Source organism: Perognathus longimembris, chromosome 4 (genome assembly GCF_023159225.1).
Source record: "Perognathus longimembris pacificus isolate PPM17 chromosome 4, ASM2315922v1, whole genome shotgun sequence".
NCBI lineage: Eukaryota > Metazoa > Chordata > Mammalia > Rodentia > Heteromyidae > Perognathus > Perognathus longimembris.
Genome location: NC_063164.1, coordinates 18605810 through 18627185, shown reverse-complemented (window position 1 = coordinate 18627185; position 21376 = coordinate 18605810). Strand labels below are relative to the sequence as shown.

The 21376-nt window shown below is 40.5% G+C and overlaps 1 protein-coding gene across 1 annotated transcript in view; it reads right to left on the bottom strand.

Moving 5' to 3' along the window:
- The window catches only part of Bard1 (BRCA1 associated RING domain 1), a 68517-nt gene extending 54838 nt beyond the window's left edge, over window positions 1-13679 (bottom strand). Inside the window, exons 1-3 of the mRNA XM_048344175.1 lie at window positions 13421-13679; window positions 3282-3338; window positions 1649-1797 (exon numbers count right to left, since the gene is read on the bottom strand). Coding sequence (XP_048200132.1) covers window positions 1649-1797; window positions 3282-3338; window positions 13421-13566 — 352 coding nt within the window. The 5' untranslated portion in view covers window positions 13567-13679. The remainder of the gene's footprint in view (window positions 1-1648; window positions 1798-3281; window positions 3339-13420) is intronic.
- Window positions 13680-21376: the final 7697 nt, after the last annotated feature.

The window sequence follows — 21376 nt, the reverse complement described above, 5'->3', positions numbered from 1 at the left end:
ATGTACAATTAACTCAGGAGCTCCTGGTCTTTCCACACTGATAACTCTAAGCACTAATCCAAGGAGTCTATGAGAGAAGATGGAGTCAGATCACAAAGCATTCTTTCAACTAGAAAAATCAAGAAAAGTTATTTTTAGGAAAAGTTGAGATGAATCAGTGACTAAATAAAAAAAGTCTCACTATGTTCTTACTATGTTCTTTTTAAAGTGGAGACTTTAAAAATGTGCATAACTAAATCTGAAAACAGTACAAAAAATTGGTACAGCATATCCTATCATTAAAAATGGACTCTACAGCTGGAAGCCAGCGGCTCACACCTGTAATCCTAGCTATAGAGGCTGAGACTGGAATATTGCAGTTCGAAGCCAGCCTAAGAAGAAAAGTCTGTAAGACTTTTTTCTCCAATTAACTAACAAAAAGCTGAAAGTATAGCTGTGTCTCAAGGGATAGAGAACTACCCTTGAGCAAAGAGGCTAAGGGGCAATGCCCAGCCCTGAATTTAGGCCCCAATACTGGCACAGAAAAGACAAAAGTATTTTGTTTTCTTCTTTTGTTCTTGGTAGTTGACAGTAAAGTACTATTATCACAACTCAAAACAAAATATTTAGGAACAGAAATCCAACAATTTTATATCAGCATTATCAATCATTCATAGCATCCTACCAGGCAAGAAAAGGTTCTCCTATAAACACATGCTAAAATGATATGATCTGGTCAATAAAAGACAGCTCCAATATCCAATTATGAGGATTCAAAACACTTTTACTTTCTTTTCACAGCTAATTAGTTCTCAGCAGAAAGCACAATGGGAAGATATATAGTTAAGACACAGAGTCTAAGAACAATTTGAAAAGCATTAACCCCCATTTAAATAGAAAAGAAAATGAATATTCGATTTTTGTTCTTTCACAATGTGCTTATCTAATTAATACAGTCTAGAAAAGTGATCCATGGAAAAATGCTGCAGTCTATCTTGCAAAAGTGTATTTAAGTGAGTTAAACATTATTATGGACAAAATCACTATTCCATATATGTTCTACACAAATTAGTTTAAGTGTAAAAAACCAGCCAGTGTAAAATAGTGAAAAGGTAGACTGACAAGAAATGGGGGTGGGTGCCAGTGGCCGGATCATGCCTATATCATCGTTACTAAAGAGGCTAAGATTTGATGATCATAGTTTGAAGTCAGCTGGGGCAGAAAAGTCCATGAGATTCTTATCTCCAAGTAACCAGCAAAAAGCCAGAAGTGAAGCTGTGGCTCAAATGGCAGAGCACTGGCCTTTAGCAAAAAAGCCAGACAAAAACATAAGGCAAGGACCCAAGTCAAAGCCTCAGTATACATAAACATTCACCCTTGCCCTTCAAAAAAAGAACAGAAAAGAAATGGGCTCACTTTTCCTGCTTTCTTTTTATAAAATGTAACTGCAGGCAAGACCACTTAACCTCTCTGGACCTTGTATCTCATTTACAAAATAAGGGAAGTAGGACTAATTATGTTTTCTTTCATATCAGAAAATAATTTTAAAATAAACACTGTAGATGGTAATATCTAAAATATCAGTTTTCCAGCTGGATCTTTTACTTTATGTGCGACTACTACAAATCATCCGCTACTTAACTAAGAGAGAGACAGTGGTATTTCTCACCTGAAAGCTCATTGTCATGGAGCAGATTTCGGAGCTTACTACAAAGGTGGATCATGCTGTCCAACTGTCTGTTTATCTTGACATCTAGTACCCAGGCTGGAGTGTGACACACGGGACATCCTGTTCCAATGCAGTCACTTACACAGTCACTTAAGAAGAATTAAAACAACAATTCAGCAAAATCTGAACAAAATCTGAAAAATAAACACTAGCTAGACTATGAGAAGTAAATGAAGGAGTTGTTTTAACACATTGTGTGGTCAATTGTGAAATACTGTTCTAACAAGGTTAAAATAATACACTGTAGAGAACATAGGACACACATATAAAATATAAATCTAAAGGTGCTATATAATTTGCTATGATAAAACTTAACTGGCATCATCAGTTTGTGTAACTTCTCCTTTAAATAAAGCTATAGTTTCTAAAGAGATAGAAACATAACAGATAGAAACATAAATCAACAGTATCTACCTGATCTATACATCTCAACATCTCTTGTCCTAAACCTTCACACTACTTACCATTCTATTTCATGGAAACATTACAGTTATTGCAAATAGACTGGGACATATCTATGTTTATGTTTGGCCAAGTGTCTAAAGGCTTTAAAGTAGTTTTTCAGAAAAGATCTTTGGCTCTTTCACATAGTTTTATAACTGTAGATTCCATTACCTCAGGTTATCTGTCTGTCATACTGTTATAGTTTCACAGTTATAAGTTAGAAACCCCTCATCAACTTAATGAAAATATATACTATGTTTCTAAAAAGTGAGGGGGGTAGTTCACAATATCCCTTGAAGCACACCTGCATATTCTGAAGGATCAACATATCCATTCCTCTCACAGCCTTACTCGGTGTACTAAAAAAAAACACATCTCCCTCAAGCAAGACAGTAACCCATTCATTTGTAGGTACAAAATTTATATAATATCAACTATCCTGAAAAACCTTGAGTTGTTTCTAATTTTGCATTCTTGCCACTTAGCATGATTGCTGAAACAAAATTACTCAGAAAAAAAGAAAAAAAGTTGAAGTTAAATCTGTAATCCATACTGCAGCCAGGAGACAGCTGAGTATCTAGCTCAATAAATACCCAAACTGTAGGCAAAGAAACTTTTGTGAGTTTGTTCCCTAACTTAAGCTAAGAAATGAGGTAGATCACTTCAGTCCAGGAGTTTAAGATCAGTTGGGCAACATAACAAAACCCTGTCTCAAAACAGAACACAAAAGAACAATAGAACACTAACTTAGAATCCCACACACACACACACACACACACACACACACACACACACACACACACACACACACACACAAAATGGTCTATTGTTCTAAACCACCTAGTCTTTGGAATTTGTTACAGAAGCTCCAGGAAACTATAAAATAGTTTTAGGGGCTATACTTTCATAATTTTGAAAGTACTAATAAAAACCTGGAAGATAAAAAGTATTTGAATAATTCTTGTCCATAGTTACAAAGTAAATAGTTTTCTCTTTGAGTTTTATTTTCTTATTTGAAAATTATGCGATCTGTAAGGATCAAAGTGAAATAATACATAGTCAATATGACTCCATAACTTCTGTCTAAAAATACACAGTCATAGTGCATCCATCAGCCATAATTACTTACCTACAAAAGATGTGCTCACAGCCTCCTAGGCACACAGGGTCCTTCAGAACATTAGTACTGTTTCAAAAAAAAAAAAGGCAAAAATAGTCAAGGCTGAAATCACTATTAGATAAACAGTTTGTCCCATATATTTCATAAATTTAAGACCCAACACTACCATATTTCTTTCTCATCACAGGAACTGTGAAGGAAAAGTTGCTATACTTCTGGTGATATACTCTCAATAACATACCTGTTGAGTTCCAGTGGCCTACCAAACTTAGTGCCAAGTTGTAATACATTTTCCCATTCATTTACTGGGAAGTTATAAAAAGGGACAATTTTGTTCAAGTACCTCTAAACCTCTAATTGAGAAAAACAACCACTGGCCTCTTTCAATTGCTAAGGTACATCTGTACCAAATGACTCGAAAACCATAAATCTCAAAACATGACCTCCAATTAGAATGACCTCATAATATTCTGCCCAAACGAGAACATTTCAGAGTGAAGGTCTTAACTGGACAGGATGTTGGGACAATTGGTACAATCAGGATTGCCACAGGAAAATAAGACATAGGGTCATCTAAGCCTTAAGAGTATGGGCCAGGTTCCTATAAGAAAGGTATATTTTTTGCTATTAGGTAGCCAACTACTTTTCACAGCTGTATTGTAAAAGGACAATCATTCTTTTAGTTCACAGCAAGTCTACTGTTTTGTTCTTTAGGCAACTGCAAATGGAAATCATCATCAAAGTAGCAGATGTAGCAGATGGAATAAGATTCACTGCACCCAAAAAGAAAATATTCCCAATGCTGCCCACCCATCAAAATCCCTGCTACTTCTTACAGTCCTAAGAAGGTATTGGTACTAATAAACACACTTGAAGTCATTCACCTCAGTGGACACAGGAGCACACGAGAGAAGTAAAGCCTTTAAAAGATAAACATTTTCTTGCTTGGTTTATTACACTAACCCTTAGGACCTTTAGGTATTTACAGCATTATTGTCCAATTACCTCTGTCCACAAACCACGTATCAATAAAAGTTTTCTGTATTTCTTGAAAGATCAAAAGTATCACACTGAACATTTTAATAGATAGGACCATTAAAGTGAAATTGAGATTTCTGAAAAACGCACTAAGAACAGAGTACACCGCCATGTTATTCTCCAACCTACTGAAAATGCTGCTCACTGACATTATAAAACCCATTATGTTTTACAAACTTACAATATCTGATTTCAACACTACACAGAACATTCTGGTAAAAACAGGACTTCTATGATTCTGGCAATTAAGATGCTCTCTTTTATAATGTTCATACTGCTCCTATAATGTTTTTTCATTATCTGACTCCTTCCCAATCAGGTGAACTGAATTCTACTTTATTGAAAACTCTATCCATAATATCCCCAAAGTGGTGTTATCAGACTTCCTTCTACTACAATAGCATTCCTGTATCATTTGTCACATCTTCCTGACCAAACCTGATCACTCCCTACTTAGAGAAAACTCTGATTCTGCCTCATAGTGGCCTGGAGTGCCTATTTAGCCCAAGTCACAGGCTTATACCTGTTGAATCACGTCACTACCCTAATTCTGCTGACCACATAGACAGTTGAATACAAACTCCTCTTTCTCCATCTATTTTATCCTCTCTCTCCCAATATCTTCCTAGTTTTCTACAGTGCTTGATTCTTATCACTAGTCTCTTCGTTCAACCACTCACACCTAAACATGCTCAGGTAGTAAAACAAAAAAAAAAAAACCAACTCATACTTTTGATCCTGCCTCACATTCTACCTTCTAACCCAGCTACCCCATCTTAAATAAAAGCTTGGAAGTAATTGTTCCCCACATCCATTCCAACTCCATCTCTTTCCAATCTCTCTGACTCTGAACCTTCTGGAACTACTCTCCAGAGCACCTCCTCTTGGCTGGCTGACCAACCTGTGAAGTCACAAGCATCTTATATCGTCTTTCCTGAAACATTGCCTTCCAATAAGCTTTAATGTTCTCATGGCACCTTTATCTGCCCGTTCAGGCATTTCCTCAATTGTTCTTTCCTATCACTGATGTTGACACACCATCTGCAGGCTGTACACAACCTCCTGGCTTGGTCTGATAATACTTACTCAATGCCTTCAGTCTCATTCTAACTTTTGAATTTCCTTCCAAAGATGATTTTGAACCCTTTAGCTGAATTCTTACTCTTCAGTCTAGCAATACGATGTTATCATGTAATTAGCAGTGACTAAATATCTATGAATAATTGATCAATAGAACTAATTATCCTAATTAGTGAGCCAGAGTATGTTTTTGAGGTTGTTAATAGATGAAGGAAGTGATGGGCAATGTGAATGAGAAATTTGTGTGTGTGTGTGCACACGCACACACGCGCATATGCGCACGCACCCCCATGTAGAGGAACATGATGGCCAAGTGAAGAAATGGTGCCAACTTCAAGAGCTTCAAGTAGCCCGGAGGTAGACACTGGACAGAGGTGGTACTCATCTGTGCCAATACGAGACTGTGAAGAATGGCTACCGTGTAGTTAAGGAGAAACTCCAGACTAAAAGAATTTTCTCACAGCTAGAAGAAACTGACTAAAAGTTTATGTGCACTAGACTTCATGGCAAATATTCCTCTAACAGAAATTTATCCTTCAGGTATAATAGGCACTTAAAAATAATGAAACTACAAAGCACCAAAGCTTCCCAGGTCAATTCTAAAAGCTTTCATAGATTAAGAAATAATAAAATTAAAGTGTCATATTTACTGTTTAAAACAGAAAGCAGAATGATGTTATACTGAAGAGTAGTAAAAGATGAGATGGAAGAACAATGTTGTGAGGCCTTCAATAATGACGAGCTGATTTTTATCTTGAATACTATATCATACTGCAAAACTAAAAGGTTATAGGTAGGAAGAAAACTCATCTTTGACAGTAGGAAGTAAATGCATAGTATATAAAACAGAAAACAATCAAGTATAGTGGCTTGTAATCCCAGGTATGTGAAAGGCAGAGAGAGGAGGATGGCAATTTGAAGTCAGTCCCCCGCTAATGTAATAAAGATCTTATGTAAAAAGAGCAAGTATGGCAGAGTATATCGAGAATCTCAGCTACTTGAGAGGTGGAAGCAGAACTAAAGTCCAATGCGGGGCAAGACAGAAGCACAACCACCTACCTAAAAACTTAAAACAGCAAAAAGTGCTGAGGTCATGGCTCAAGTGCAAGAGCATATGTCTAGGAAGCCTGAGTACCTGAGTGGAAGGAGGGAGGGAGGAACAGAGAAAACTTACCTTTACTCTCTGCTTCTCAACAGAGAAGTATCTGCAACAACTTTCAAACACTGTCTATCCAAATCCAACCCCCAACTTTGCTTGGCTATTCTCCAAGCCCAGAATATTCTTCCTTCTCTCCACCAACTATTCAAACCCAACACACTACACAAGCACTCCAATAAAATAAAAATGGTGTACTAAAAATGACAGTAAACAGCAGGATTTTACAGATTTAGTCTCCATGGCACCACTGGGGGAAAAAATCCACAGCACACACCAGGTATGTTGTTAAAGCAACAACCCAAAAAAAAAAAAAAGTTGCCATTCTTTCCTAAGAAGCAAGCAGTCTAGTTGTGTAAGTATAAAAACCAAGTTGAAATATGGACTTCAAAGAGGTATAAAACATCCTGAAGTTCTAAGAAAGAGAGATGAGACCTAGATGAGACCAATTTAATGTTGAAAGTTAAGTTGGTCTTTGTTGTTTTTAAATTTTGTTTTCACTATCCAATTCTGTTTTCCTTATCTCCAAATAGACTGTAGCCTTTCAGACAAGACATCTTCATTTTCATTTTTCTGAGCTCCTCATTCAATTACCTGCCCAACATATTGCTATATGAGAGCAAGGTTTCAATAAATCTTTAGTGAATAAAGCAAATGGAAGAGTATACAAAAGTGTACTTGTGCTAACAATTCCATTTTATCATTATTCTATTTTGTTTGGTATATATATATATATATATTAGGAAGAAAAAAAATCCAAATGAGTTAACACATTTGCATGGTAAGAGAATTTCTGCCTCCTTCAAAATTCAGCTACACTGCTTGCTCCCTGTCTGCAGTCACTGGTCTCCAACTTTATAGGCAGTGGGTTTGAAAGACCAAGTAGAGTCTGTAGGTTTTAACAGGAAAGAAGTAGTGAAAAAAAAATTTACAAGATTATTGCTGGGTACAGTGGCATATGCCTGTCATTCCAGCTATGCAGGAAGCTGGGAGGATATTAGTTCCAAGCTACCGTAGGCAAAAATAATTTGAAAGACTGCACCTGAACCAAAAAGGCTGGGTATGGTGGTATGCACTTATCATCCTAGCTACAATGGTAAGTATAAATAGGATTATCATGGTCCAGGGCAGTCCAGGCCAGCCTAAATATAAATACCATACCTTAAAAATAACCAAACCAGAAAGAGGCTGGAGGCATGAGTGAATTATAGAGTATCAACCTATCATGCATGAAACTAAATTCAAACTCCAATACTAGAATATATGTGTATATATGTACACATATATATTTACTGTAAAAGAACAAAGAAAAATACACTCAGTTTAAACTCTAGTCCTGAAGCATATATATTTCTTAAGCAAATGGCTCCTTTAAACTCCCATGAGCTATCAACTGCTATTAACATTAGTGAGGACAACAACGGCAAGACTCTTATATTTTAGAGAATTCCTCAAGTTATGTTTAAGTTGTAGACATATGTTTAAGTTGTAGACATGAAACTGTACAAGCTCTGCTATTCATTAAAGACAGTCTTTAATGAGGTAATGGATAACGCCACAGAAGCATCCTGCTACGTGTGGCTATTTTGTAAACCAGACTCGAAAAAATTAAATTTCACATCTAATTGTTCAGTGTCAGTATATGTTGAATGAGTGAATCAAATATCCCAAAAGTCAAACAGAACTCTATGACTAATTATAATGGAACCCAGTACAGGAGAATCTGTCATATAAAACTCAGAGAAAGGGGCTGGGGATATGGCCTAGTGGCAAGAGAGCTTGCCTCATATGCATGAGGCCCTGGGTTCGATTCCCCAGCACCACATATACAGAAAACGGCCAGAAGTGGCGCTGTGACTCAAGTGGCAGAGTGCTAGCCTTGAGCAAAAAGAAGCCAGGGACAGTGCTCAGGCCCTGAGTCCAAGGCCCAGGACTGGCCAAAAAAAAAAAACTCAAGAGAAAATTATGTAGATCTGACTCAAATCATGGTGGTTATTCATCTTCAATTCACTTTCCTCCAAGGTAAAAATAGTATCTAAGTTAGGGTTTTCCTGACCTTTAAAGCTTTACCTTTCACCTGAAATCCAAATGCTGAAGATTATCAAGCCTAACATTTAGACATCTCTTTTCCCTCCCCACCTCCAAAAATAGGGTTCAACTATCATCCATAATCAGATATCTCTAAGATGTCCACTGCAGTCACTGTAAGTAGTTAACCCCAGAGACTTAAGAGACGATTCCTGCTATCCAGGTGAATAAACTAGGATCTCATGAACTGGGATCCTATCTGACCGAAATTCTATCTCATACATTCATTTAACAAACACTAAGAAATTATGTCTGGCACTGCAGTGAAAACCGTGACACTGTCTTTATGAGAAATGTGTAGGAAGTTATAGTTGGAGACAGATACAAACAATCAAAATGTTATGGAAATAAATTTCACAAATAAATGAATTCTAATTTGGAGGCTATGATGCAAGCTGAGTACTAAAATCTGTGCCCCTTTCTGCATGGATGTTAAACTTTGATAGAAACATTCATACAACATATTATATGCAAAGCACACTAATAATTATGAGATCTGTACATTGGGAAGCAGCTTTAAGTCAACTGATCCCCCTTCCTCATTTTATAGATAACAACACCAGAATCCCAGAAAAGCTATATGAACTGCTCTTCACAGGAACCTAAATATATGAACCAACTAAACATCTGGATGTTAGATTACTCTAGTTGATCTTTAAGTCCTTGCTGACCTGACCCACTCCCTGTTTATTTTACATCCTATTTAGGGTACTGTTTGCTTATATATCTTTAGGGTAACATTTGCTTATAAACCTCACATTATTTTCAGTAAGACCATTTACAAAAAGTCTATCTGTACCTCAATGCCCAATTCCAGAGCCCATGAAGCTTTCCTCCACTGGACCCACCCACATACTTTTCCACATCCCCATGGCCTCATCATAAGGTAGCCTAAACTGTATGTACCCATAGAAGCCTTAAGGATAGAAGATGCATCACTATTATCACCACTATCTTGGTGTCTCAGTAGTTTCTTCTTGTTGTAATGAGCAACCAGCTCCAGAGCAAATCAGAGGGAGTAATCATCCTATTAAGGATCACTGGCCTGTAAGAGTTGCCTCTGATCATCCAAAACACTTGCAGAAAATGGCAAAAGGTGAATGTTGGCTCAAGAAACCTATCCTTTATCTTGAGAACATTGACAGAATACCAGGTAAGTAACAGGCAATACTATTAACAATCAATCTTGTGAATATTGAGTAAGCCCTTTTAATTCCCAGAACCTAGCAAAGTAGAAACCACTACTAGCTCATTTTACAAATGAAGAAAATAAAAGCTGCAAAGATCAAACAGCATATCCCCAAATAACTGAGCCAGGATTTTAAATGAGGGAGTCTGACTCCAGAATCCATGTACTCAACAAAATTAATTTATTGCTCTTTAAATGACAACATTCAAGAAGAAAAATGACCTATCCTAATAATTATGATTCTTTCTTTACTCTTCACTACAAGGGAGTGACTTTAAAATACAATTGTCAAAGATGTACATGCCCAATCTCCAAAAATATTCCAAGTACCTGATTGTTTTATTTCACAATGAAGCATCACATGACAGCTGGGCCTTGCACAAGGCAGCCCCTACTATCATTCCCTGCTTCCTTTAGGAATACATTATGACTCTACTTTCTGCCAGCCTCTCAAATGATAAGATCTTATAACCTCCTTTTTTCCAAATCCTTAGTTTCTAGCTGGTTGTGATGCTTGGTCCTAACACAAATTTACACCTGGCCTCTTGGGACACTTTTCACAGCTTCACCTTGAAGCTGTACTCATGTTAAAGGCCAAGAAAAGGACATCCTGAAATGCAGCCAATCCAACCTCACCAGAAAGCAAAGCTTCCTGCAAAACAGAGCCAATGTGCTATACAAGACAGGTGACAGCTGGGAATATCAGACAGATGACAGCTGCAAGCTGAATGTGAGGGTAATGGGAGTAATCACTAGTCCACGAGTAGAACTCCAAAACTCTATAAAAGAACACACTGACACAATTTCAAAATAACATGACACTGCTTTGAAGGGTGGGGAGCAAAAGCAAGAGGCACACCATCCTGAGGAGCTCCTTTCCAGCAAGAATATCAGACAGCTCTCAAGATAATGGCAAAGGGAAGAAGGAACATATCTACAGTAAGGTGCAACTGGCCAGGATCACTAGAGATAAGTGGTAAACTTGCAAAGACACACAAGAAAAAAGGAAATCATTTTGTAATCATTAAATCCCTTGGGATAGAAAACTATACATCAAAAGAACGTAAGATATTTTTCCTAATAAAGATGAGTTTGACTCAAGCACCAATGGCTCATGCCTGTAATTCTAACTATTTGGGAGGCTGAAATTAGGAAGAACAAGGTTTCGAAGTCAACCGATGCAGAACAGCTCCTAATACTCCATGACCAATTAATTAGGGAAAATGCTGGACTGGACATATGGCTCATGTGCTAGTGTATATGCCAAGCAAGCCAAACAAGCTCAAGGTTCTGAGTTCAAACCCCAATACTCCCAAAAAGGAAAAAAACAAACAAACTGTATTTGGCAAGATGTTACCTATGGGCTAAATCATTCACACTATGGTCCCACAGCTCATGAGGCAAAGGAAGATTTTTTTCCTTTTTAAGTAATGGGGAAAAAAAGACAAAAAGAAAAGAAAAAAAATAGAAGCTCATGGCCTACAAAACCTGAAGTATTTACTAAATGACACTTCATAGAAAAAAAAATCAGAGTCCTACATAAAAACATACCAAAAAAATTAAACTTTAGCTACCTTAAAAAAAAGGTTAAAGAAAATCTTTGGAACCCACTATTCTCTGTTCAACTGGATGAGATACACTATAGGTCTGGGCTTTGTTACCATAGCCAACTTTCAGTCCTTTAGTATCTGCCTAGAAACTAGGAAAATGCAGGAGGCACTAAAAAAAAAAAAAAAAAAAAAAAAAAAGAAAGAAAGAAATTAGCTTTATTAGATTTTAAGACAATCTATAAAATTTTCATATATCTCATCTATTCTCTTAAAATCATCCAGCAGGCACAGACCACATCTTTTCATATTTTTATAATATCCATTAGTTATCATTTACCCTATGACAATCACCAATTTTATGTATAATTTCATTTAGTTTCTCCTCTGATATCAAGTCTATAACGGATTGGAATTTTTATCTGCCTTGCTCACAAATGAGTTCTCAACAACACAAGTATTTATAGTCATTTCATAGGTGTGAAATAGTTTATTATTATTAAACCCTGGAAGGAAAATGAGCTCATTATGACTGAGACAGAGACAATGAATAACTTTGCCCAGTCAATAGTGTCAAAGTTGGAACCTAAACCCAAGCAGTCTGAATCTATAGTCTGAGTGAAATGCTGTTGAACTATTGAGATGTCAACTATAATGGCTTCTGTTATCACAACTGAAAGTGCCAGTTTTAAATCTTATTCTCACACAGATTGCCTGTATGCTTCACACACACACACACACACACACAAACTCAAACTGTCTTCATGTACTCATTTCCAGCAAAACTGTCATTTTTCTAAGGAGTATAAATGAATGATAAGATTTTGTCAGATGAAGGCTTTGTAAAGTAAAAGTTACATGACAGTTATCTTTTTCGTCTTTAAAGAAAAAGCTGTTGGATAAGTAACAGCTTTAACTAGGTTCTGCAAGTTGGGAGTGAGAGGACAAAAAAAAAAGTATGAAAAAGAAAATATGGTTGTTACAGCCACAAGCAGAAAAGATTCCAGCAAAAAGGATCTTAACAGGCAACCATAATCCTAGCTACTCTGGGGCTGAAATCTAAGGATTGGTTGGAAACCAGCCCAGGCAATATAGTCTACGAAACTCTTATCTCCAATTAACAACTAAAATTCCAGAAGCAGAGGTGCAGCTCAAAAAAAAAAAAAAAAAAAAGTGACAGAAAAAACCTTGAGCGAAAAGGAGAAGGGACAGCATCCAGGCAAAGAATTCAAGTTCCAGTATTGACACGAAAAATAAAAATTAAAAATGATCTCGAGATGCTCAATAACTGTTCTGTGAAGGTAAAAACTGCGGTTGTTGAGTTTTCCAAAGCTTCTTTCTACATTAAGGAGAGCCTGTTTTTGTTTTTGTTTTGGGGGGTGGGGAAGAGGAGGAAGCAGCAGCAATTGGTAACCACTCCAGCAAGCAATCCCTTCAAAATGAAATAAAATCCCTGCAAGTGGTTTTGGGATGGTAGCTTAGCAACAAAGTGCTGGCAATCCAGTCCATAATCTTTTGCCCGAACCGAAGAAATAGCTATGCCGCCCATCACACTGCCAACGTCAAGGCGCCCCTAACAAGGATGCTCGTACATTCCATCCCCAAAGGCTGCTTGCTATGAAGCCACCTGTCAAAAAGGCCAAAGAATGGTTGCAGCCTCAGACTAGGGGCCTTCACAGGATCCAGGGTCCGGAGGGAAGAGCGCCCACGGAAGCCGAGAATCAGGCGCTGGGGGCGGAGCCAGGGTCCCGCGGATCTTAGCCACACCTCCCGGCGGTTCTCCAGCCCGCTAAATTTAAGAACTGCCGTTCGCAGCCAGAGGCGGGCAGGAACGGGAGGAAACCGGGAAGGGATCCGGGAACACAGGGTCGCCGGGCAGGTCCAAGGCGAGACAGGAGTGGAAGAGGGGGCGGCGTGTCTGGCTAGGCCAGAAGAGGGGGCGGCGTGTCTGGCTAGGCCCTGCCGCCCCGCGAACCCCAGCACGTCCCCGCGGCCTCCCCGGGCGCCCCGGCCGGCGCCCCGCGGCCTGTCCGCGAGGCTCGATTCTCACCACCGCGAGCAGAGCAGCAGCTTCTCCAGGCGGGCGAATGCGGCGCGGCTGTGGGCCCAGGCCCCGCCGCCAACCTCCGACTCCATGGCGGGCGCGGGATAAGGTTCGTTCCCAGAACGGACCCTGGGCTGCCGGCTCCTCGGCATCGCCTCGCCGTCACGAAGAAGGCTTCTCGGAAACCGAGAGGCTCGGCGGACTTAGGCACCTTGAGATCCACTACTAGGAAGCCAGCCTCCCAACCGGGCCACGCCGTCCCAGCGTCCGGACCGCCGGGATGCCGGGGGGGGCGGGGCGGCCGGAACGCGCGAAAAGAGCTGCTGCGCGCGCTTTCCCAGGGGGCGGAGCCTAAGGGCACGCCCGGGATCTGTGGGCGTGGCCTCTGCTTTGGGGCGGAGCACGGCCGTCGAACCAGACCAGACCCTTGGCATCCAGCCTTTGGGCATCTGATTTGGGGTCCCGCAGCTGAGTATTAAAAAAAAAAAAAAAAAAAAAAAAAAAATCACAAAGAAACTTTTAGTGGAGCATTATCTACACGGAATGTGTTCCTCACTTTTCTTTTTTTTTTTTTTTTTTTTTTTTTTTTTAGAATTTTTTTTTTTTTAATTTTTATTTTTATTTTTTTATTTTTTTTTTATTATCAATTGAACATAAATTTTTTTTTTTTTACAAGGTGCTGTGCAAAGAGGGTGCAGTTACATAGTAGGGCATTGTGTACATTTCTTGTGATATCTTACAACCTGTTTTCCCATCCCTTGTCTAGGTCAGGTAGACCCATATGCAGTATACAATGTATCAAGCACATATACAGTGTTCACAGACTTGGTCTCTACTGTCTCTCCATCTCCCTTTGTTAACAGTCATATATCAGGGAGATCATGCCCCTTTGTTTTCTGTGTTCTAGGCTTGTCTCACTCAACATTATTTGTTCGAGTTCTGACCATTTCCCTGCAAATAACAATATTTCACCATTCCTAATCGCTATGTAGTATTCCATTGTGTATAAGTACCATATTTTTTGGATCCATTCATCTGTGGAGGGGCATCTGGGTTGTTTCCAAATTTTGGCTATTGTGAATTGTGCTGCGATAAACATGGAAGTACAAATGTCCTTTTGATATCTTGGGTTTTGCTGTTTAGGATAGATGCCTAGGAGTGGTATGGCTGGGTCATAGGGTAGGTCTATATTGAGCTTTTTGAGAAACCTCCATACTGTTCTCCAAAGTGGCTGTACTAATTTGCACTCCCACCAACAATGGAGAAGGGTTCCTCTTTCCCCACAGCCCCTCCAGCATTTGTTGTTTCCTGAGTTCAGAGTATAGGCCATTCTAACTGGGGTGAGGTGGTATCTCAGGGTTGTTTTTATTTGCATTTCCTTTACTAGCAGGGATGTTGAGCATTTCCTCATGTGTTTCTTTGCCATTTTTATATCTTCTCTTGTGAAGTCTCTCTTTAGCTCTTTTGCCCATTTCCTAATAGGTTTATTGGGCTTGGAGGGGCTTAGTTTTTTGAGTTCTCTGTAGATGACAGATATCAGGCCTTTGTCTGTTGCTGTGCTGGTAAATATCCTTTCCCATATCGTTGGCTGTCTTTCTATTTTGGTGGCTATGACCTTAGCTGTGCAGAAACTTTTTAATTTGTAGTAGTCCCATTTGTTGAGTCTTTCCCCTATTTGTTGTGCGCCTGGGACTCTATTCAGGAAGTTCCTTCCTGTGCCTATAAGTTCTAGTGTCTTTCCTACTCTGTCCTTCAGTAGTTTCAAGGATTCAGGTCTGATGTTGAGGTCCTTGATCCATTTTGAGTTGATCTTGGTGCATGGTGATAGGCTTGGGTCTACTTTGAGTTTTCTGCATATGGCTGCCCAGTTCTCCCAGCACCAGTAGTTGAAGAGGCTATGTTTATTCCATTGTATGTCTTTAGCTCCTTTGTCGAATATCAGTTGGCTGTAAGAGTGCGGTTTTATTTCTGGGTCTTCAATTCTAATCCACTGGTCTTCCGATCTGTTTTTATACCAATACCATGCTGTTTTTGTTATGATGGCCTTGTAGTAGAGCTTGAAGTCTGGTATGGTGATACCTCCTGCACTATGTTTTTTGCCTAGAATTGCTTTGGCTATTCTAGGTTTTTTGCTGTTCCATATGAACTTATGGATTGGTTTCTCTATTTCAGTGAAGAATGTGGCTGGGATTTTGATAGGTATTGCATTGAATTTGTATAACAATTTGGGCAGTATGGCCATTTTCACTATATTGATTCTGCCTACCCATGAGCATGGGAGGTCTTTCCATCTCCTTGTGTCTTCTTTGATTTCCCTTATTAGATTTTTGTAGTTTTCATTGAATAGGTCCGTCACGTCCTTGGTTAAGTTGATCCCTAGGTACTTTATTCTTTTTTTGGCTACTGTAAATGGAATCGTTTCCATAATTTCCTTTTCTGTTTGTCTATTGCTGGTGTACAGAAAAGCTGCTGACTTTTGTGGATTGATTTTGTATCCTGCTACTTTGCCAAATTGGTTTATTAGATGTAGGAGTTTGGGTACTGAGTTTTTTGGGTCCTTGAGATATAAGATCATGTCGTCTGCGAATAGGGATAACTTGATTTCTTCCTTGCCGATGTGGATCCCTTTGATGTCCTCCTCTTGCCTTATTGCTATGGCTAGGGATTCCAGTACTATGTTGAACAGAAGTGGGGAGAGTGGGCATCCTTGTCTTGTTCCTGTGTTTAGGGGGAATGATTTAAGTTTCTCTCCATTTAATATGATATTAGCAGTTGGTCTGTTGTATATGGCTTTTATTGTTTTGAGGAATGTTCCATCTATTCCTGTTCTCTCCAAAGCTTTTAATAGGTATGGATGTTGTATTTTGTCAAAGGCTTTTTGGGCATCGACTGAGATAACAATGTGATTCTTGATTTTAGTTCTGTTTATGTGGTGAATTACATTGATTGATTTACGGATGTTGAACCATCCTTGTGACTGAGGGATGAAGCCTACTTGGTCATGATGTATGATATTCTTGATCACTTTCTGGATCCTGTTAGCTAATATTTTATTGAGGAGCTTTGCATCTGTGTTCATTAGTGATATTGGTCTGTAGTTCTCTTTTTTTGTTGGATCTTTGCCTGGTTTGGGGATGAGTATGATATTAGCTTCGTAGAATGAGTTCGGGATTTTTCCCTCCGTTTCTATTTCGCGGAAGAGTTTGAGGAGTATTGGGATTAGCTCCTCACTAAAGGTTTTGTAGAATTCATTGGTGAATCCATCTGGGCCTGGGCTTTTCTTAGTAGGGAGGTTCTTGATTACCTCCTGTATCTCACCGTAAGTTATTGGTTTATTTAGTTGATTTATTTCTTCTTGGTTCAGTTTGGGCAGTTTGTACTTCTCTAAGAATTGATCCATTTCTGTAAAATTATTGTTTTTTGTTGAGTAGAGGTTTTGGAAATAGCTCCTTATGATTGTTTGAATATCGTGTGTATTTGTTGTAATTTTTCCTGTGGAGTCCCTGATTTTACGTATATGAGTCTCTTCTCTTCTTTTTTTTGTGAGTCTTGCAAGGGGTCTGTCAATTTTGTTTATTTTCTCAAAGAACCAGCTTTTAGTCTTATTTATTTGTTGAATGGTCTTTCTATTTTCAATCAGATTTATCTCTTCTTTAATCTTTGTAATCTCTCCCCTCCTAGTCGTTTTAGATTCTGTCATTTCTTGTTTCTCCAGTTGTTTTAGTTTCATCGTGAGGGTATTCACCTGCTCTGCTTCCATTCTTTTAATGTGGGTACTGAGTGCAATGATCTTGCCCCTCAGTACTGCCTTAGCTGTGTCCCATAGGTTTCTTTGTGATGTGTTTTCTTTGTCATTGTGGCTTATGAATTCGTTGATTTCATCTTTAATTTGATCTGTGGCCCAAGTGTTGGATAGCAGCGTGGGGTTTAGCCTCCAAGAGTGTGTATAGGCTCTGTGGTATCCTTTGTTGTTGAGGGTTACCTTTAATCCACTGTGATCAGATATAATACATGGGATGATGTCAATTCTTTTGTATTTGCTGAGGTTCTTTGTGTGGGCTATGACGTGGTCTATTTTGGAATATGATCCATGGGCTGCTGAAAAGAAGGTGTATTGGGTCTCTGTAGGGTGGAAGGTTCTATATAGGTCTGTTAGATCCATTTGGGCAATGGTGTTATTTAGGTCCTCAGCTCCCTTACTAATCCTCTGGGTGTTGGATCTGTCTCTTGGAGAGAGAGGAGTATTAAAGTCACCCACTATGATTGTGTTTGCATCTATCTTGCTCTGTAATTCTGTGAGAATTTGCTTGACATATGTCGGGCCTCTTTTGTTCGGTGAGTATACATTTATCACCGTGATGTCTTGATTCTGGATTTTTCCTTGTATCAATATGTAGTGTCCTTCTTTGTCTTTTTGAGTGGACTTTAAAGAGAAATCCAGCTTGTCTGAGATCAGGATGGCTACACCTGCCGTTTTGGTGGGTGCATTTGCTTGGTAGATCTTGCTCCATCCTTTCATTCGAAGCCTGTTTTTGTCCCTTGCTGTAAGGTGGGTCTCTTGTAGACAACAGATGTCAACTTTTTGCTTGCGGATCCATTCTGCCAGTCTGCTCCTCTTGATCGGGGAGTTTAAGCCATTTATATTTAAAGAGATCAAGGATAAGGGTGTTTTTTCTCCTTCCATTTTCTTGTTGGGCTGTTTTTTCCTGTTGTTTTTTTTTTTTCTTCTTGTCTTTAGTGAGCTTGTGTTTCTGCTGGACTTTGGCTATTGAAGTTTCTTTCTGAATCTGTCTGTGTGTCTTTTACGATCTCTGTTGGGTGGGCTTCCCCTCTTAATATTCGCTGTAGGGCTGGTTTTTTATTCACATACTCCTTTAGCTCCTCTTTGGTGTGGAAAGATCTGGTTCTCCCTTCGAATGTGAACTCCAGTTTCGCTGGATATTTGATCCGAGGTTGTAAATTGTTATTCTGAAGTACTTGGATGGTGTTCTTCCACTCACTTCGAGCTTGGTAAGTTTGTGTGGATAAGTCGGATGTTATTCGAATCCTCTTCCCATTGAAAAAAGTTTCCTTCTTCGCTTTGGCTGAATTCAGAATTTGCTCTTTAATCTTGAGGTCTGTAGTCTTGAATATTATGTGCCTTGGGGTGGTTTTCCTGGGGTCTGGCCTGCCAGGTGTCCTATAGGCTTCGGTTACCTGGATGGGGTCCCCTGTGAGATTGGGGAAGTTTTCTGCAATAACTTTATTGAGAACATGATTAAGCCCTCTGCTCTGATATTCGGCTCCTTCTTCTATTCCAATTATACGCAGATTATATCTCTTGTCTTTGTCCATTAGTTCCTGGAGTAATCTTCCCTGAAGCTTCACCTTTTCTTGGAGTGTGGTCATTTTCTGGTTGTTGTCAGCTGCTTCATCGTCCAGGCGAGAGATTCTGGATTCCATATGGTCCACTCTTTGTGTTATGGTTTCAATTGCGGAGTTTATGGATGTCAGAGAGCTATTCATGGTTGTCATATCAGCTCTGATCGTGGAAATTTCTTCCTTTAAAGAGTTGTATTTTAAATCTATTTTTTCATGCATTTCAATTCTCAGGGTGTGGAGATTTTCTTTAAAGGCGGCTTGCATTGTATCCATTTTTGCTTCCATTTCTTTAAACGAGGCTTGCATTGTATCCAGTTTTGCTTCCATTTCTTTCTTGGCTTCCTGGGTGTCCTTCCAGATTTCCGCTCTAAACTCCTGGAATTGTTTTCTGATTTCATTTCTGACGGTTTCGATCATTCCTGTTAACATGTCCTCATTTGCTTTTTTATTCTCCATCTCCTCTCCAGTCGTGCTGCTTTTTGGAGCTGGCGAGTTGGCTTGTCCTTTGATGAACTGAGTTATGTTTCTTTGTGATTTGCGCATCTGGAAGTCTGTGTAGTTCTTCCCTCCCTTCTGTGTAGGCGTGTCTGCGTCAGCAGGTGCTGTCGCTGTGGCCCCGCCCACCAGTGCAGGGCACGCCTATCAGAGCGGGCGCTTTCGCCGGGGCCCCGCCCTCCTGTGCACTGTGAGTCCCCTACAACAGGCACTTAAGTGGGGTCTGCCTCCCAGAGCGAGCCCTGGGTTGTTGGGTTGTGCTTGCGCCCTCCCGCGAGTCCGTTGGGGGGGGGAAGCAGTATGTGTGGGGCCCAGTGGGATCGACTGTCCGGGTGTGGCTTGGCACCCTCAGACCTCGCCTCCGCTTCGAGGAGGGGGAACGAGATCAGGCTCAGGTGACCCTGCTGGGCTGGTATTGCCCACCAGCGCCTGTGATTTTAGTTGTAAGAGTCCGCAAGGTCTAGGCGCCTCGGGTGGGGCTTGCCCTGCCGGCCGTCCCTGGCCCCTGTTGGGAAGGGGACGGGGCCGGTTCTGCCAGTTCAGGAACCTTTGGGGGCTTGGGGCTGTTCCGCCCTTCCCCTGCTAGACTGGCTTCCCAGTGCCTGCTGGGAGCTTCCCGCCTGATTTGGGGAATCTTTGTTCCCACGGGAGTGGGGAGAGGGAGGGAGGGAGATATATCGTCTTTGTCGGGCTTGGGTCTCCCGTTGGGGGAAGGGATTATGGGGGACTCACTTTTGCTGCTTTGTGTGCGTGTCCCGCACCGCCGTTGGCCCTTCAGGGGTTGGCGAAGTGTCGTGGTGGCTCCCCCGTTCCCTCTTTCTGCCGCGCTGGGTTCCCTTGTCCGAATCCAGTGTGGACCCGAACTTCTCGTCGCTGCTGGGTGTGTCTTGGTCCGCACCCTGCTTTGTGTCCGTGGGGTCTCCCGCTATATGGATTCTGCGCTCCTGGCAACCTGTCTGCCGATCGCCGGGTTTCCCTTTCAGTAGTAGAATTTTAATGGAATCATTGTGCCACTCAGGAAAAGTGCCAAAGAGGTGGCCATCGGAGGGTCTGCGTAGTTCAGGGATGGTGCGCTTGCCCGGGATTGATTTCTCACCCGTTCTTCACCCTCTCCAGGGTGTTCTGGGTCAGCGGAAGGCCTCTGTTCCCCGGAAAGCAGGTAGTGAGGATGGCTTCCCGTGGAAACTGTTCCTCACTTTTCAACTCGGGAAAGCTTTGCCCAGGACAAGGAAGGTACTCTTATCACTTAGAAAATAATTTTGTCTTTAGTTTCCCCCCCTCTGAGCCTCCAGATATGGGATATAACAGTTCAGTAAAAAGAAAATTTCCATCTAACTTTAACTGGTTGCAAATATACTTTCAGAGGCATGTTTTTTTAAAAGTTCTGATTTCTCCCTGTAATCCTAGTTACTTGGGAGGCTGAGATCTGAGAATCACAGTTTGAAGCCATTGCCATTGGGACTAGAAAGCCCATGGCTCCCTAATCTCCAATGAACTACCAGAAAGACAGAACTGGAAGCTGTGGTGCCCAGACCCGGAGTTCAAGCCCATAGGCCCCATACTACACACACAAAAAAAGTTCTAGTTTTACTTTTTTAAATGTTGATGAATAAAATTCCTGAAAACATTATTGTTACAATAGTGTGTCCACCTTCCATTTAAGGATCTCAGTATTTTATAGAGAACACAATGGAGTACCTCTCTGTTGCCCCTCTCCTAGCCCATTACCATAGCCTTGTGTTTTGCTCCTCCTTTCTCTGTATCCACTTCTGTCTCTGCTCAGCAGATCAACCTGCCTCTTTCCTCACCTGGGATTGTCACATGGACTGCACTCTAGCCTCACACCCAGGTTCCTTTCAATCTTGAGAGGATATACAATGGTAATCTAAAGCATTTCCAAACACAGAAGTCATCTGGGCACTACCTTCATTAAACAGGAAAGGTATTTTGCTGATCTGGTTAATGTAACCTATTCTAGCCCTTGTGAAAACATGCCCAGTCACTGTCCCCTTTCCACAGTGCCTGACTTCAGGCCCTGGAAAGCCTCTATGCCTCAGTGAGTCAGGAATTCTAGACAGAGATTCACTTTGCAACCTGGAATTGTCC